The sequence below is a fragment of the Micrasema longulum genome, unplaced genomic scaffold (genome assembly GCF_059751315.1).
Source record: "Micrasema longulum isolate JH-2025_06_02 unplaced genomic scaffold, ASM5975131v1 h1tg001499l, whole genome shotgun sequence".
NCBI classification, from domain to species: domain Eukaryota; kingdom Metazoa; phylum Arthropoda; class Insecta; order Trichoptera; family Brachycentridae; genus Micrasema; species Micrasema longulum.
The window spans coordinates 37,161-57,444 of record NW_028278683.1 but is presented as its reverse complement, the minus strand read 5'-3'; the positions used below and the strand labels follow the sequence as shown (position 1 = coordinate 57,444).

General features: G+C 31.6%; 1 protein-coding gene across 1 annotated transcript in view; it reads right to left on the bottom strand.

The window, feature by feature from the left end:
* LOC148275154 (5-hydroxytryptamine receptor 5B) overlaps positions 1–20,284 on the bottom strand; it is a gene marked incomplete at its 3' end in the record, with an annotated part of 75,651 nt that overhangs the window by 32,055 nt on the left and 23,312 nt on the right. The window contains exons 3-4 of the mRNA XM_088236090.1: positions 13,797–13,936; positions 9,734–9,905 (exon numbers count right to left, since the gene is read on the bottom strand). Of these exons, the coding sequence (XP_088092216.1) occupies positions 9,734–9,905; positions 13,797–13,936 (312 nt within the window). The remainder of the gene's footprint in view (positions 1–9,733; positions 9,906–13,796; positions 13,937–20,284) is intronic.

Genomic DNA, 20,284 nt, shown 5'->3' with positions numbered 1-20,284 from the left:
TTAGATAGATTATTTGTTTACTAAAAACGCCATGAAAAAGCTTTCTGGGGATAAAAAATCTCTTAATGAAGAAAATATGGATGTTTATTTTACTAATTGTAACTGTTCAGGCGGATGAAGAACACATTCCTGTATATGAAGTAGAACCAAAATTCTGGACGAGTAATTCAAACTCGATGGGTGCTTTAAGCTAAAAATCCTGAATAAGGAAATCAATTGTGTAGCGGTTGACCCTTTCGTTTACCATTTTTTAGATCCCGTGTTTGTTTCCTGGAAGGGCGGACATAACATATTAATTCTAATGGTTATTTGAACTGCAGTTTTTCTTTGTTCCTGGACCGGCACCTGAAGCGTGAAACTGATCAGTGTGATCACATCACTTTCATGTAACATGTGATCGAAAAACGCTGCATTTTTTAAATTAATGTAATTTGCGTTTTCATGATTTACCCAAAAATTTCAATTTTCGGGGCTAATTTCAACGAATTGTAAATAACTCACTTAAAAAATGGGAGTCAAGTTGTCGTAGAATGGGGTTTGAAGTTCGGAGCTTTGATCCGTGAGTCCAAGCCACTAGTCACAAGGCCACATCCACACCAGTGGGAAATGATAATGATGAATGAACATTTACTATTCCGCTGATGAACAAAACACTTAAATTCTTTCACTAAACTCAAAATATTATAAAATGTACATAAATATAAGTTTATTACCAGTTAGTGATTGTAAGTTACGGTTTCATAGATTATGTTATTTAAAATCCGGTTAGTTTAAGCTATTCCATGATTTTCCTTTTTAAAATATAGGATTTTTCAATAGCTTGGCAATAGAGGCGAGCGTTTTGCGACGCGGCGCGGGCGAGGTGAACTCAAAAATTTGTAAAATCTGCGCCTAAATTCACGCTGCACCAACACCACTGACGAATTATTCCTCAAAAGAATCGAAACAATTTTTACGCGTTCTTAAGAAGCATAGATAAAAATAAATTGAAAAATCAAATTGACTTTTTTTTAAATATAAGAAATATAATAAGCCTAAAAAAACTTGTAAAAATATATTACGCAATAAGTCAATCAGTTTTGGAATATAGAATAATTGGATGGGATATGCAAATGACACATTGATCAAATAAATAATAACTGCACAAAAAGCTTTAATAAAAATTATCTTAAGAGTCCCAATCAGAACAAGTTCCCTCGGTATATTTGTTTATCTTAATGTAACATCTGTAAAACAACTTTTTGTAAATGCTCTGTTACTGTAAGAACACAAACATTATTTTCTACCTTCCATAAACTCATTTCACAAATAAAAGAGTTACTAGATACTCCACCCTGATGCTGCAAAAACAAGGAAAAATTAATACAACCTTCGGTCAAAGAGTATTGGCTTACTACTCGGTTAAAGTGTGAAATATACTTCCATTGTCCATAAGGACAATTAGTAAGTACTCACAATATAAAATTGCTATTAAGAAATGGATATTGGATGTGGGTTACGCACGGATCAATGAGTGTATCAAGCCAAATAGGTAAAAATTTGTGTCCTGTTAATGAATTTGTTGTTTTTTTTAAATTATTTTAGTTTATATTGCTTTTTATGTTTAAGATGATAATAAGGTTAATTAGATTATTTTGATAACTTTCTTATTATATTTGCAATGTTAAATAACTAATTTAAGGCATGTTTCACTTATTGTAAAATGTTTCCCTCGGCACGGGACACCCCAGTGAGAGAACATTATTTTGTATAAAAAAATAATACAAACATTGTAAAAGTATAAATAAATGAATAAATAACAATTCATGTCTTGTTGACGTATTTTTTGTATTTGTTTACTTCACAAACATCAAAGCAGAACTGATATTTGACTACATTTGCAAAAATTATGGCATCCGATAGGCTGATGACTTTTGTTCCACCTTGTATATGTATTTGTATGAATAAATAATGAATTGAAAAATCATTTTTTTATTACATTTCGAAGAATGAGCGTTGCTTTTGAAAAAACACTAAATTAATAAAAAATTTGTTTAGTATGTTCAAAAGTTTGTACACAGGCTGCCTTCCATAATTCTTTTTCAAAAATGTGTTCCCTCTATGTTGCAACAAATTAAGATCCCAATATGAATGTTTTACCTTCTCTTACTTTATTATTTTTATCAAATTTATTTATATTTATGAGTATCATTAATCAAGTGGTCGAAATTTCTAGAAAGTTCCCATAGTTGACGGTTAACAAAGTTTTACATTTACGTGCCTAGGATTCTTAATTACAAAACGCGCTAGACAACCCTTCTGTATTTATTACAATGGTAGGTGAAATAAAACGAATTTCATTAATCACAATACCTTTGTTAGCAAATTTAGAAAGGCTTTATATTTGTAAAGTTTGAAAATAAATAATTTATTTATAAACCCCCTTTGTTTTACTTTTATAAAAAAAACCAGTAAAATGACATGATTCGGGTTTTAAGTTAATCTTTCATAGTTATTTTTGTAAGTGTGCAATCCTTATTATTATTTATTTAATTTACATATGTACTATTATAATATAAGATTAAGAAATAAATACCGAAATATAGTTACAAGTCTGTAAACCATATTCCCATAGATAATGATGAATTAAATGAAGATGTTAAGTACTAAATAAACTTTTTTTATACAAGCAAAACATACGATTATAAATATCCAGATCCTACCCACATCCTTCCTAATTTAAATAGTCGTTATTATTAAGTAAATAACAGCATTTATCGATACTATTCCTGGCCGATTACCTTTCTTTCCCATCCTTCCCTTGATCCATCCTTATGGTACCTACCTAACATCAAGATAGAGGAATTCGAAATTAGAAAATTCGGATTTAGAACAAAAACAAAACAAAATTTTGACTTCACATATGTTCGGATAAAAAGAGGTGGGATTCGTCGTGCGTCGTTAAAAACATTGTTAAATTTTATAGTACATTTTGTCATCTAGTGCCCAAAATCGAAGAACATTCACATCATATTAAAGGTAGGTATTCATTCCATGTTCCTATATTTTATTCAAATATTTCCCTATCACAGAACTGAATGAAATTCACTTTTCATTTACAGTCCGCCTTTTTATTGACAGTTATTGTCTTACTGCCCAGCAAACAAGTCACATATTGTTACAAGTGTTACTCTAATAAGCTCTTATCATCATAAATCTGCATTGGCATAATTTCGGATAAAGTAAAAGTTGTGTTACTCAAACTGCTTTGAACATGCATTTTAACAACAGCAAACACGATACCTTTATATACTCTAGATACTTTTACATTACAATTTTTTTATCAAAATTTCTCAATAACATATTTTTTCAAATTAATTTGAAATATTTCGATCTTTTTTATCTCCTTTATTTCTTCAGGTAACTCATTCTACAGCTTCAATCCCTTGTTTATATTGTATGAGGAAAGTATATTTTTGTTACATTAGTTTTGGTCTTTTGTTTTAGTCGCCTAATCTAGTCGGTGGTTGAGGAAGCTCGAGTAGAATTCAAAAAGTTTCTCCCCCAAAATTCCCACATCAAAATGGCGCGACTGATTGGCATGGTGTTCACATCTCTGTATATTCATACGGGAAATCGGCGTTATGGTTTGTTTGTTTAAAATAAAAAATTACAATGTTTACTGCCATCATGCCATTTCCCTGGAGAGGCAGAGAGCATGCAACGTCACGCCAGTCATTGCGCCTTTTAAGTGTGTAAAGTGACCACTTAAACCAGCCAATGACAGGTCATAAGCCCTGTAGATGCCTAGACCTCGATATAACCTTCTCTTGAATGTTTTTCGTCCCTGTCGTAATATGTGAGCATTTCTAATTTCTTCCATATTGCTGTGTATTCACTTTTAATTGTGTCTGTTTTTGAAATATCCAGATATGAGATTGTGAATTATCTAATCATGCCACGTTATTCTTAGTCGTTGTCGTCCTATGTTACCATTTGTTCTTGCTAATATTGTATGTAATGCCTACATACTTTTGAAGTTTGTAAATTCACGTAATTGTATTTTGAAAATTGGTAAATTGATCTTAAAAAATACATACTAACAAAGTCGCAAACTTGCAGTGATAAGTAAATATTAAGTAAGAAAATTGGCTATCTTAGAGGAATAAATAGAGTGCATTGGCTTAAGTCAGGCTAACCCAGTTTTATAGGGGTTTTGTTACTTTACGAGAACTTTCACGCTGTCACCGCTAAAAGCTTAAAGTGACATGACCGACATATTACCTGCATCTTACCGTTTCCGTCAGGAAAACTAGCGCTTATGTTGTTACAGGGAGGAAAAATGCTTTTCAAAATTTCAGTGAATTTACACACCGCGTTTTGCGAGTTTCATTTTGATGTTTCTCAACATTTTCAATAAAGTAAATATTCATTTACAAATGATACAGCTTTCATTCTTCAATTGAGATAAGATAATTATTTTTTCTGTATCCAGGTGGAAGAAAAATACAGTTATATATGTGAAATAGAACCAGAACCCTGAAAAAGTGTTTTTGACGCGATGGCGGCTCTCAGGTTAAAACCCTGAATTAAAAAATCGAGTGGAGATAAATCCGCCTCATGATGTGGTGGTTGTCGCATTTGCTTACTAAGCTTCAGGTCCTGGGTTAGATTCCTGTGAAGGTCTAAATGATAATACCAAAGCTTAAAATACATAATTCAGAAATAATCTATGCATGGTTTATTAACATTTGTTGATTTATCATCATTTTGAGAAAAATAAACTTTAAATAATTTTCTAGTTCAAAATGATTTTTTTAAAACACAATAAAAAAAAAATCCTTTTAGTTTGAACTTATGTAAATGCAAGATACCACTATTTTTTTTTACATAACCACAGAATGGTCTAATGGTCAGTGAATTTGCCTATCATGCAAGTCTGACGTCAACTGTTCGTTGACATGAAATATTTATTTAAGGTAAATTTCAAAGTTTTTGGTAAGACTTAAGCGTGGCACTGATTATTTTGCTATAGAAAAATACATATGCATTTTGGAAATTATTCTCGATAAGTTGTCGTCGGAGTGCCAATGCAGTGCCTTAAACACCATTGGTTTCGAAAGAGGGAAATTGGAGAGAAGGTTTAATTCTCTTTTGATAATCTTTTACTTCACAAAAATTAACAGACTGAATAATTAAAGAAGAATAGTAAGTGTTACACTGTGTGTAAAGTGGTCACTTGAATAGGTCACTGACCGATCTTTTCTCTAAAATGTTCTCCATGCTTTCCATAAAATGTTTTTTTAAATAACTACTGAGCGGTGAATTGCAGTGCTTGTTAACTAACATTTGGAAAAACTCAAAATATTATTGATTATTCATTAATCTTTTCCCTGCTCCTATATCCTGGTTTATACAGGGTCGGGCCTGCTAAGCAGCAGAATCTTTTATCTTGGGTTGTCACAATGTCAACTTTTTGTGTTGCCAACTTCTTTGTAGTAGACATCCATATTCCTAAGTGTCTACTTCTATCTCTAAGTTTAGCTGGAACATTGAGCGCTCTTCTTACTGAATAGTTCTCATCTCTAAGCAAGACAAGACTATACCATCTTATCCTGCTTTCGTTCAGTATTTCAGCTATCGGTACCAATTTGAACAATTCACTGATATACTCATTGCGGATCTTATCTAGGCATGTTACACTACCTGCCACACGCAAAATTTTCATTTAAGTTATATGCAGCTGTTGTTCGTGCTTTTTTGATACTGTCCAACATTATGCACCGTTCAACATTGCAGGTAATACCACCGTTTTGTATACTTTGCCTTTGATATTAATTGGCATCCTTTAATTGCCGAGTACGCCAGAAAGAGATCCTTACTTAAACCAAGTTCGTTGTTCCTTCAATGCCTTTGGGACTGTAAACAAGGGTGCCTTTTGACGAAACGTGTTCAAAGAAAATTGGTGAGTGTTCGTTTTGCTTTCGATATCATCATCATCAACGTTTCCTTTCCACCCCTAATGATGCATAGGGCACTGCATTGGTACACCAATCACAGCGTTACTTGATCATTTTTGTTACATGAAGGTAAGATGCTCGATCCTATGCCTTCAGTACCAGTCCAGGGACAATGAAATATTCTAGTGTTAAAACACCGTTTTAAATAAAAATTTCATATCAAACATGTCAGGAATCAAACCTGAGACCTCTTGCATGGTAGGAAAATGGTTTTCGAAATACGTTAAAGCGAATTTAATATCTTTATTTATTTTTTCAATATTGAAATGTCATTATCAAAATATTTAAGTTGTTCCTTTATCCTTCTTCTTTCCTTCCTATCTCCTCTCCTCTTTTAATTATTTTTTTTAAAGTTACTATGTGTTTTTAATTTAGTTTAATATCATAAGATTCAATATATCCATATAAACGGTTTGGGTAGGTAGGAAAAAATTGTGTAAAGGTAATATGCCCGCCCTTATATGTATATATATTGTTTATGCATATTAAGTGTTAAATAAACAAATTAATATATTACTCCAGGAATTAAATGAAAGGGGTAAGGACTTACATTTTTCTTCCTTTGACACTTGTTCTAGCAAAGCCCTCGATCGTTTTGTAAGCACTCTGTGTTATTTTATTGATCTGGGCCCGTTACCTTAGATCGATTTTTAAAAGGGTTGTCTGGTGTGTTGTTCGTGACGATATAACAAGAAGTACAAATGCTTTCTTGACTTTCCGTTGGGAAAGGAAGTGACGTCAGAGATTGTGGAGATCAAAACAAGGGCCACCGGATTTCATGGGATAGGATGGTTTGTCATTTGAATCAAGATACACACGAATCCAAAACAACAATGGTGTATTGATTTTGAAATATTTTTATCTTTGTCTATATTGCTGAATACTGCTTCGTCACACAAAAATAACGTATTTTCAACAAGTATATTTGCGGCAAAAGATGCACTATAAATGATATTTTGCTGATTCAGTCTGTAGTGATTTAATGAAAATTAAGCTGTTAAGTAAGTCTGAATACTATTCCAAAATTGGTAAATAATAAGTAATATAATTTAACATCACTATTCTGTTTGAAATTCTCCGAGAAATCGCAATGGTTGACTAACGTAATAAATAATGCTGGCATTGAAAAATGTAATAAAATCAGGGAAATGGTATAACGGCTTTCGTCGGCGGCCTATCTCGGTTCATATTAAATTCATAAATTGGAATATCTGATAAAAACAAATATCCGGCTGGCGGCATGTCACAAATTTGATTCGAATTTATGCAGAGTGGAGAGGACAAATAATACATACACTCCGACCTACTCTTGAAACGGGTATACAGAGACATCTAGCGAAAATCAATGATTCCTTCTTTATAATTTAAACTAGAAAATCTTATTTTCAATTATCTATAATCGTCATTATCAATCCCCTTTCCACCATTGGTGCATATGGCACTGCATTTGTAAACCTAATGCAGATCTGTTACATGCAAATAAAAACTTACGCTTAAACCAAAACCGTACAGTACATTAGCGCCATTATTTTTGGGAAGTAGTAGGCACAGCATGACAGTATTCTAAAATAAAATATTTAAAAAAAACTAATGAAAACCGTAATAAAAAAAATGTGTATTTGCGTTTTAACCTGTTTACTTATTTTACGGAAACATACAGTCAACAATGATTAGATTACAACATATACATATAAATTTAAAAGACATACTTGCGATGTTTCTAAATAAAAATCATACATTTTAAATTATGATACATTTTTTTATTTACGCGTGCATATATGCATGTACTTATTTATTAAAATACTTCATATACTTAAAAAGTTTAGTTTTTTGACAAAATATCTACACTCTACTATGAAGAGTGGAAAGGTAAAGAGGAAAGGAAAGAGGGAGGAGAAAGAAAAAAACTCAAATATTCAGGATGTGAGATTTCATACGTGATTTGCATTTAAACAAAAAAGGGTGTAAGAATATGTAAAAGGGTGTGTACAGGTGTGTTTGTATGTATTTTGTTTGAGAGTAAGGGTTCAAGTGTGTGTAAGCGTGTGCATTATGAAAAAGCAAGTGAGAGTGTATCGCAGCCAGAAAGAATGGGCGTATTTATTCGTTCTTCGACCGCCATCCAGGAGTAACGTTTAAAATCGGAACTTAAATGCCTGCTTGTATTATGATCGCGTGTAACATTGCTTGGATAAATATTTAAAAAAAAATTGTACAACTTTTCATTTTTAAACATTTGTTCATGAGAGATTGAAAAAGCTTCAAATATTTAATGTTCAAATAACTTTTTTTTAAAACGGCAAACTACGCCTAGTGGCGCAATTGCGAAGCTCTTCTTACTTAAAATGATCCACTGATAGGAGTACAATTTTAAAATATAATTACGTGACTTAACATTATTTTTTCCTTCCTCGAAATCCAGAGAAAATAAATACACGGGTCAAAATTATAAGGAATTTAAGGAATTAATCTATTTGGAATCTGTTGGGCATGACTCAGCGTTTGGACATAAGTAAAGTTGTCATCATTTTTGGGGCATGTCTATGTGTATTAATATGTCAATGGTCAGTGGTCTGTTTGCTAAACGTTAGTGGTTGCAACTATAGAAATCCACTGTTTATCATGACATGTGTAAAGTTTATGGAATCTGTAAACATGTACTCATATCTATATACTTTTTTGATATGTTTTTTTACCTAAATATATTTTATTATGTCTTATGCTATATTTTTTCCTATGTATTTTACTACACATTTTTAAAAAATTGTTTTTTGCCAAATACATACATATTTTTAACCATGTCTTTTTCTATGTTTTTTACTATGTTTTTTGTTTGTACTACTTTTTTTACGCGGTTTTAAAAGATGTTTTTTACTATGTCATCTACTACATTTTTTCTAGGTTTACTATGTTTCATACTATATTTTTAATTTGTCTACTTACTTTATTTATTTTGACCATGTATTAATTACTGTTTTTATATATTTCTTACTGTCTTAGAATGGGGTAAGTAACCAGGCAGTCAAAACAACTTTGTATAAACGTTGTCAGAAAATAATCCTGAATAAATAGGCCTTTTATAATATATACTTCGTACCCCGTCTTTCAATTGCAAACAAGTTCTTAAAATATTTTAAACCTGAATTGTCTATGACTGATCATAGACACGCGAACCAATAAGAACATGGTTCGTTAACCAATCAAGTCAATGTAACTTCTACTTACCAAATGCTCATTCCTGTTTAATTTTTCTGCCTTGTATGTTTATCAAATGCCTATTATTACAATTAATTGTATATGTAAAGTAAACTCTTTTTAGTCCCCCTACACCACGAGTAACACAGGAGAGAAAGCCGTCCACCACAAAGTTAAAATATTCACTCCCTGAGGAAGTATCATGCTCTGCCATTCCTTGCTCACGACCACTGGAGTTCTGACTCTTGAGAGAGACTTCTTTCCCTTTATTTTTATTACCCTATCTACGTATAATTTTATGTATGTGGTAGGATAATAATTAATAATAAAGTACATAAACATTTTGTCATATTTGTATTTAAAATAAACGCTACTTCATATGAAGCACTGCTCTGAAACCAAAAAAGGCTTAAGTAAATTAACCTTTCCATCATAATTCCTTTACCATCCTGCTAAGTTTGATGATAAAAACGTGCTGTAGGTTGGACATGCAATGAACTTCAAGTGTTTACATTATGCTGTGGAGTTTAATGTCTCACCCTGTAATCTCTAGCGATGGCGTTTTTGACGCAAGGCAAGTTGCTTCCATTCTGCTCAGCTCCGTTGGGATCTGTCGTTTTCAGTCGCATTTTATTGACATGAAAACCAGAACCGTAGCAGTACATGAGCGCCATTGTCGTTGGGAAGTAGTAGGCACAGCACGACAGTATTCTAAAATCAAATAAAAATAACAAATGAGAACCGTATTTTTTGAAAAACAATTGAGATTTTATCGAATATTTCTATTTCAAAAGCGTTTATGGTTATCATCATCCCCCTTTCCGCACCCAATGGTACACTACATTGAATAACCAAATTTAGTGTGATTCAATCATCTTTTACATGAAGGAAAGGTGATCAGTCCTTGGCCATTTCAAGAAAAACGAAATACGGTGGTTTAAAGAGCCTTTAATCAATAATTTACGTCCATCCTACCAGAAATCAAACTCAGGATTTCAACAATGGTAGACGAACGCACCAACCACTACACAACCAGGCCGACTTATTTTCGCAGATTTCTTTATTCAGAATTTTTACCTGAGAGCAGACATCAAGTCGAAAACACACGTCCAGGGTTCTTGTTCTCATAACTTTATTCTTTACCCGCCTAAAGTGGTATTCTGAATATTGTCTACTTTCTAGAGAGTGGTAAATTTCAGGATTTTTATTTTTTAATTTGACGATGATTTGCTTCATGCAATGGCCACACTTGTGATTAAACGTCAAATGATGTATACAAGGATTGCGATTTGGTCAATTTAACCTAATTAAGTGTTTTAGGTAATGGTTGAGAACGAATAATGTTCTAAATGAAAATCATTACTTTTGATTTCACGCGTTCATGTTTTTTTGACGTTTAATTATCAGCGTGGCTAGATATGAAGGAAAGTGTAAATGCATGCCATTAATTAAGATCCTTTCATTAATCACTCTCTAGGGGATAGAGAAGATTCAGAATACCACTCCTGGACACAGACTGTAATAAGATAACAAAAAAGGTAAATGTGTCGATAAATATTAAAAATGGGTTTTCAGATATGGGTTGCGCCACATTTATTAAGTACAAGGAATAAGTACTTTGGCGGATTTATTGCTAAAAACAATATCTTCTAGCCAACCAAAAATATCTCCCTTTTAATAACATTTAATACATATATTGTTTGTTGCACATTTACTGGTTGCGGCGTTAAAATTTATTGTTACCTACTAGCCTAAGTTTGAATGTTGCAATTATACTTCTGTGGGTACAATATTTTCTCTCCGGCCTAATAACAACTGAACTGTTACCGAATAAACATGTGATTTTCAATATTCTCAGCGCGATCACTAACAAGTTATTTTAGCTGTAAATAAGTCATTTCAATCCACTGTGTCGTGTCATCGAATGAATCAGTAATCGAGAAACCGACAAATCTCGATGTGACCACAAAATCTGATAGAGCTCCCCGCGAGAAATAAGTTCGAACATTTAGGTAGGAAGAATCCTAGTGCAAGGTAGGTAATTGCATTTATTTGTATTTGGGCTAGGTGGCAAAGTAACTAGAAATAACGCAATAGTAACGCCAAATTCCGCGAACCACAAAATTTAAGCGTCCAACTGCTACCTGGAGAGTGGCGCGATCAAACGTTTGTCTGTAACAGAATTTTGTTATTCGATTTAATTTCAAGATCATGATGTTAAGAACGATTTAAACGTAGATATTTTATATAAATAAAACATTAAAAGATAAAACAGTCACCACAAAAAATATTGACTTATTTTGAATTCAACTGAGTTTGATTTAATGATGTGAATTTAACGAGTTTTAAAGACTTTCACTAAAAAATAATCAATTGTGATTAATTTGGCGATTTCTTGCCTATGTTAAGGATTTCACCATTAATAATAAATCTTTAAAAATAAAAAAAAATGAAATTTAACTTCAAAGAAAAATAAAAACAAAACCAACTAGTCATTACACGCTAAATGTCGAATTCAAACTAGCAGCCATATTTAAAAAATGCACTACCGCTCTGTGATTGCACATTGGATGTTGTTGGTTTTGAAATAAAACATGGTATTGATGTTGCCTATTTTGATATGAAATAAAATAACAAACTTGAATGACTACAGTAAAACGTCGGATTTTTTCACTTTAGCTATAAACAACTTATGTAATCTTAATATTTTCATAGTTTTGCATTCAAAAAAATATTTTAACCAAAAACGGATTTTATTGGTTTTGGTATCCACCGACACAAATAATTCAAATATCGGCGGCTTACAGGTAAAACCCTATAAATGTATTATTGACTTTACTGAAAAAAATCAATTTGAATTTTTGACTCAACAACAGTTTTTTTCAACATATTATTAGCATGACTGATACTCATAAAACCATCCAAGTTTCTTGAAATTGATTTAATGGATGAGATTTCGAAAAAATAATCAAGGAAACGGAATGAATGGTTTGAATTTATTTCAACAGAGAGGGAAAACATTTTTGAGAAGGGAATATGGAAGTCTAGATATTTACTGGCCACTTTACACACTATGGCAGGTCATAAGCCCTGTAAATGCCTAGACTTCCATATTCCCTTTTCAAAAACGTTTTCCTTTTTTGTTGAAATAAATTTAAACATGAATAACTCCCTAGGGAGGAAATCCAGCCAGTCTGCAAGCATTTGGACATACTTAAACATTGTTAAATTACTACCTGATAAAAGAAGACGTATAAAAATAGGAAAATTGTTTTCAGGCGTTGCCTAGTAGGTGATTTGGTTCTGCCGGATGAATCTCACCCACGCGATTAAGGTTTCAGCTCTTTTACTTCACAAAAGTCAACAGATGGAAGAGTTGAGGAAATGTGGATGTTCAAACATGGGCAGAATGCTGAATGTTACACAGTGTGTAAAGTGGCAAATGCCTAGACTTCCATTTTCCTTTCTTAAAAATGTTTTCTCTATCTGTTGAAATAAATTTAAATATGAATAACTCCCTAGGGAGGAAATCCAACCAATCGGAATGAATAGTTTTCACCAGAAAACATTAAAAAATAAACAAATAAGTAAGTAATTATCTCTTGTGTGGCTGTGATGTAACACGAGTCTACATCGAAGACAGGACTTGATATATCTCTCTTGTTATCTTTAAACGGACATTTTTACATCGAATAACGAAACTGAACTTTGTCTAAATACAAGTATGCTGGATTTTAATGCAATTTATATTTAATTTTACTTATGTGAATGAAAGTGATGGGAATACCACTATAAATTTGTTTTACTGTGTAAGAAAGAGCACGAGTAAATAACTTATAACAAGGTTAGACAGATAAGCTATTATGTGGCCGGTGTTTGTGTAAAGAGACAAAAACAAAAGATGACATCCGTTCAATTAGTCGGTTATTAGAAGTTAGCGGGAGTGCACGCTAGTTATATATATACGTCGTATTAATTGTTTTTCATTTCTATTGGCATAACTAAAATTATATAATATTTTTTATAAATTATGGACAATGAATTATTTATTATTAATTAAATTGACTTAAAATAATAAGATATTTATGAGGGTAGGCCGACATTTTTTTTCTGAATTTTGAAATAAAAGGGGTATTAAAAGTTGTTTTTTGGATTACTCGGAATGCAAAAAATATCAACAAAATATTCGTTACTACTATGTGATTAAGTTATATCTTTACTAACAAAAGAAAAATTTTAACATAGATAATTATCAAAATGTTCAGATAGTGATAAACATCAAACCTCGGTAGAAGGCCGAAAATAGTATGGAATATTTTAAAAAATAATTATTACGTTCAATGTGATCCAAAATGCAACTTTCACTTTGATGTCTAAAAATTAAAAAAAAACTTTAAACATTATTGTCCTACTCTATTGAACATGATAATTTTGAAACTAAACCTTAGATGTTTGAGAGGATTTAATAAGTTGATAACGTTCAAAAAATGACATACAACCACATGCAAAACTCATATTCTCAAATTTTGTGATAGAGAGGGTTTTATGAGTACACCGATAATATTTTTTTTAGTAAAAAATTAAAACGTATTGTTTAATTACCTATACGCTATTCTGGTATGGAAGGGGTCGCAAGCCAGGAGTCCCGAGGAGTTGAAGTAGTGACCTCCACGCGGCAAGACCAGCACAGCGAATAGGGCCACGGATAGGACCCAAGTCAAGCTGATCACCAGAACACAGCCCTGGAAGGAATACTACCATGTAGTTTAGTTACTGATGGTCTATGCTAGAACAGAGAAATCAAAAGGCAAAAAAAATACATAAATATATATTTTTTTAAAGCAATATTTGCGTTCTTATAATTGACTCAAATATTTCAATTTCGGTGGTCATTTTCAACGAGTTGTAAACAACTCGCTATTAAAAATGGAAATCAAGATGTTTATTGAGATTAATGTTTATGCAATAGTTTTTATTTGTTGTATTTTTTAATTATATGCATGCTTGCAATTTCTATTTTGTTGTATCTCAACTTAACACAAAGCTCTTGGCCTCATAATAATTTATCTTAATTCGCAAATCACCTAATCAATTTGAATCATGACTTTAATAAAAATACAGGAGTTAAAATCTTACATACAAATAAAAAAGGGTTAAAAGTAAATAAAATGGAAAGATTTCACATTAGGAAAGCTTTAAAAAATCATGTTCCTTTGAACAATAATCAAAAAAACTTCCAATATAGTCCGTTATACGATGTTTCACTGTAATGGTCACCCTATTAAACCTATTAGGCTTACCCCCTCCCTCCATCCCCTCTACTGTTTTTATTAATTCTCAAACAACAGAATATTTTCATAATTTAATCAGTGCATTTTTGTCCCAAACAGTTCATGCGCTTATTAAAATGCATGTCGTGTTGGTTTTATATTTTTGTGCAACAGCTATGGTGAAGGTGTATAGCGGGTTTTGCATGTTGGTTTTATTGGTGTTCTGACGAAAAGACGGGTACGTCTCGAAGCCGGTAGACATAGAAACGTCGAAAAATTTGTATGAAAATTCAAAGTGTCTTCGTCGGTATCCGGTAACTAAACATGTTTAGAAAAAAAATGTACTTTTATTATATTTTTCATACGGAGAACTTAATCAAACTTTGTATATTTATTTTAATTTCCCATCATAATCGAGGCCCTAGTGTCTATTTAATACGGAATTATATGTATTGTATACACTGTCCGTGAATTATTGCTATAAAACGGTGGCACCAGCTGTCCTGTCTAGTAATTCTTCCGGGCACCCTGAAGTTGATTAGAGAAATCAGTTCTGGGCAATCCCATATTGAATTTACAATTTTGAATAAATTGAATAAGTCTTTAATAATAATAATAATTATTATTATTGTAATAATAATGGTTAATTAACAATAAATACAAATTATTTATCTACTACATACATACTTATGTAATAGATTTCTCTGAATTATGTCTAGTCTGCCTAACTAGGTGCAACCTGTTTTAAGGCAGACATTTTTATGCAAAAACAAACAATAACATGACTACCTTCTAGTTATTTTATTATGAAGTTGTACAATTAATATACCGTTTATTATTTTAGAAGGTTTTTTAGTAAGTTTTCCGATTTTTCTCTGCCTAAATCCAGTAACCATTTTATTAGAAATTTATTAAATTTAATTCAGGTCATGGTTTTGCAATGTTTGGGTAATAACATATTGAATATTTTGGGGCCCAGAAACCTGAAATTTCTTTGCCTGAATTCAGAGTTCGTGGTAGACCCCATGACCCATACTTTAGTTTGACTTCTGGTAGTGTGAGAGTGCTTCTTTTGGGATTTGGTAGAATAATTTGCTTTCACAAATATAATTATTCTAGATATATATAATTGCCTTATATATAATATATCGAATTCCTCGAAAAACTTAACGCTGGAGTACCTGAAAGGTTTTTTCGATAAATTTAATTTTTAAAAAAAAATCGTAATTTTAAAATTCATGACTAATTCCAAGATAAAACATATTTTTTTTCTGATTGTTATAGTCCAGGAATTCATAAAATGATGGTGGCGCAGATTCTTGACATAAAACTTCCCATCTGCATTCTCTCAAATATTTTATAACACGGAAGGGGTCTTTAAGCAATGTTGTTTCTCTTGAAAGCAAGCGAATCTGTATCATATAATTTTGTTATAATATTATAAACCGTTAATTACTTACAATTTTAGTCCTGTTTTGTGAAGTTTTGGAACAGCGCTACTAATAAAGGGAACGTATTGCGGTTAATATATTTTGAAAGCATATTTATTGTAAGTAACTGCACATATTTTTTAGATTTTTTATAATCCGAATAATTTCTATTAAACTTATATGTTAATCTTATTTATATATTATGTAGGTGCATATAATATGCATTTGTGTGTTCGTTTTGAATCAACATTCGCGTATTGTCAAACCTTATTTTATTGTTGTCATTATTTCGTATTTACTGCATTTTGTGGTTACCTACTGTATTGTATAGGACTCGTCGCACATTATTCATTCGATGTGTATCAGTTTAATTTAAAAAATAAAATGCTGTTTTTTTTTAGAATATGGTTTTGAAATTTAACATACATAAAAAAAAATGAAAAAAAAAACAATTTATATCATTTCGTCATTTGAATTTTAACAAAAACTTTTTACTAAGCTCTTTATTGTACCATTTTTAATACAATTTACAAGTTTTAAGCAAATATATTATTTTCATACTTACGCACCCATACACACGCACCCTCTCCCTCTTTCATTCCCACACGCACATGTATCCTCTCCCTCATTCATTCACGCATACACACATTCACATACACATGAATACAAACGTCACACAAATACAATTACCAAACTTCTTTTCTTATATATTATGTGTCATTATATTTACAGTGGATTTTTTTAATTTGCTTTAGTATTGTTCAGATTTTTCTAATTATTTTGTTTATGTAATAGCTGTAAAAATCCCAAATAAAATGAAATAAAATAAAATAAAATAAATAAATAAAATTTTAAAAAATAATATATTTCGTTTTTTTTGTGAATCTGCATTATTTTAATGAATAAAGGAAATATGCGTGTTACAGAAATTTTATTAAAAGGTCTTTGAAAATAGTTTTTCTGCCACTCTCTCGCGAATGCTTTCTCGATACTGTGCAAAAATGACAACCGCACGTCGAACTGGTTATGCATAATTAAAATCAGTAAAATCAAGGTTTTGCAATCCCGTTTTTAGCATCCAAAAACAAAACCGATTTTGGTGTTTTTTGAGAAAGAGTATAAGAATAAAATTTTATGTTTCGATACCTTTTTCGTTTCTAACAAATATTTATAATAATTGAAAACAGTAAGTACGAAGACGAAAGAAAAAACTGGGCGTGTTTATGGATTTTTAAATAGTTCTAGCTCCCATGAGAAATAATAAATCAAAGAAGCAAAACCGTATGGACTCGCCAATAGTAAATATGTATAGTGCCATAACTAGGAAGAAAATACGGGAATACGTTGGATTCAAGAAAAGTAAGACCGCGTTTCCTATATTTATTTATTTTATTCATTGTCCATTTTAAATTTAACCTTATCTGTGCCGCTAAGTATAGCCATGACAGTTCCCAGAAGGTGGCAAAATGTAAGCAAACTTTTAGAAACTCTCATTTAAACCGCTGCGCAGTTTTGTCAATAATTTGAATAATTTTTCGTGTCCTAGTGTTTCATCAAGCCTCTAACAGATGTCTCCGAGTGTATGAAATCTAAAGTCGTTCGGAATACTTAACCTCGATTCTTAAACCACGTACAAAGGCATGCGTCTTTATGCATTATTGTTGCATGGCCGGCCCCCCTTAAACACGGAAACGGAGAGCGTGTTAACTCGCTTATGACACTCAACCAGTTTAAAAAAAACTGTGTCGCTGCACTACTATAATATTTTTTGCGTAAAAATGTATTTGTGGACCCATTAAAAAATATCTGTGAAAAGTAATTTATTTGTGGACACAGTATTGAATACCAATTCAGTTTTTTATGTCCCACCGGGTGCGAATATCTAAATGATGATGATAATAAGGTAAATATTATGATTACTTTTTAGATTAATAAATAAACATTACGGTAGACCATGGAGCTTGATTAGAAATGAATATATGTAAATTGACTAACACAATTAGGTGTGTAATATGTAAATTCGTAATAGGTAAACTATGTAATTTTACCAATATATTTGGCATTCTAAGTACCGCCTTGATTAACGCGTGAGAATGCAAATATCTAGCGTTTAATTAACCAAACAAGGTCCTCTGACTGTAAGTCTCCCCTTAAGGGAGGCTTAGGATCACTCTTGGCATCTTAATACCAGTTAACCCTAATCCACAGACCTTCCCTAGTTGACAAAAGCGTAGAAAGCCACAAATCTGACCAACGCGTTAACATGTGTTATCCTTAAACGGCTGTTATGCATCAGTTAACTGCAAACCCACAGTCGAATTGAGAAATTTCTACCCATGAACTTTGGGTTAAAGATTAAAATGAACGACCTGTTCTTATCGTCTTAATTCCTCATATGAGATACATAAATTTGTGTGGAAGATTTATGTATGCTTTATTACTAACTATAACTGGTATGTAGGTTTCTAAATTAAGGGCGAAAGCATTAAACAGCTCCAGATTCCAAAATTATAATTCTTACTTCGTCGTAGGCATAGCATGTAGGTACACTGTCAAGTTATTTTATAAAAATGATTGCATACTATTGTTATTATTTATTAATTCATTTTTAATTTTTAAATTAATTCATACAAAAACATATAAACTAGAGAAAAATAATATCGTATTTCTGACTCTATGAGGCCTAGAGCCCTTTGTTTAATTATATTATTTTTTTATTTGATTATCTTAATCGGGATCATATTAGCTTATTTAAAAAAATATTTGGAACACAGAAAATTTACAAAAATAATATATTAAAAAAAACAAATGGTTTCTTACTTCTGCAGGGGAGAAGTAAAGGGAGCGGGCGGAGTATCGGACTCCCCCCCTTCCCCCTCCTCGTTTCTCCCCTGAAAAAGTAAGCAACCTTATGCTTTTTATATGTTATTATTTTTTTAAATTTTATTTGTTCTAAAAAAATATTTTAATATGCCAATATGTCTTCTTGCTCATGCTGAAGAAAATAGTAATATTTAAGTTGTTCCTTTATCCTTTTTCTTTCCTTTCCATTCCCTTTCCTCTCTTCTTAGAATAGTGTTAATTTTTTATTATTTTTTTTAGTTAATCTTTGTTTCTAATTTTTTTTTTAAATCATAAGATTCAATATGTCCATATGTTTCTTAAACTAAACGGTTTGGGTAGGTAGGAAGGAATTGCCTTAAGGCAATATGCCTGCCCTTATATGTATATATATTGTGTATGTTGTGACGAATAGATTTAAGTACTTTGTCACATTTTTTTTGTTTCGTGCGTGGGCAATACTTTTTGAGGTAGAAAGCTAGCGCCATGCGCGCACTTTTAGAAACAATGCAAATGGCGGAAAAGTGACAAGACGTATTTCGGTCGAGACGAGAAAGGGATTCGGATAATCCGGTAAGCGCCTTAATAATCTGTAATCTCCATTATTGAAAACTAATCTTGCCGCCATATAATAATTTTCTAAATTTGACAGGATTCCTTTCTATTCCTTTATATATATAAATATATAGATAAATATATATATATATATATATATATATATATTTATTAAGTTGAAATAATATCTTAATTCACCGTGTGTGAAATTAATCGCTAAGCTTGTTGAACCGCCACAGTATGGAATAGCTGTAAGCATTTTCACAACATATTATGCGTATTCCTTAAAGTCATGGACACGATTTTCATCGCAGATGACGCAGAGTAATGGAGTTCATCTCCATATTGTTTTCTGATGAAAGTTTCGGTCTTGCGTTTTCAAGTAACGGCATCGAGAAATATCACAAAGAACACGAGGTATTATGCGCAATTAGGAAAATTATTCTTCAGCCCATGATTGTCAGAAGGAATCCAGTTTCGTCCCTGTAAATCAAGATGCAGTTTTTCGAACTGAAGAATCGCGGTGTAAATTTTTTACATTCATTGTAAAAATCTAGAAATGTCACAAATAATCTTGTAAATTGAATGAATTAATGTTTTTGTTAAAAAATATTTTAGATAAATTACCTGGTCCATGAAGAAGTATAGAAATTAAAAAAAAATACATTTTCAGGCGTTGCCTAGTATGTAGGTGAAATAATTCAATTAGATGAATCTCACCTGCATAAATAAAGGTTTCAGCTCTTTAACTTCACAAACATCAACGGATGAAATAATTGAAGGAATATAGATGTTCTAATATATGCAGAATGGTGAATGTTACACAGTGTGTTAAGTGGCCACTTAAACCAGCCATTGACAGGTCATAAGCCCTGTAGATGCCTAGACTTCTATATTACCTTCTCAAAAATGTTTTCCCTCTCTGTTGAAATAAATTTAAATAATATTTAGTAGTTTATTTTTTTACTTTTTGTCCCCAAAGTGAAATATTCAT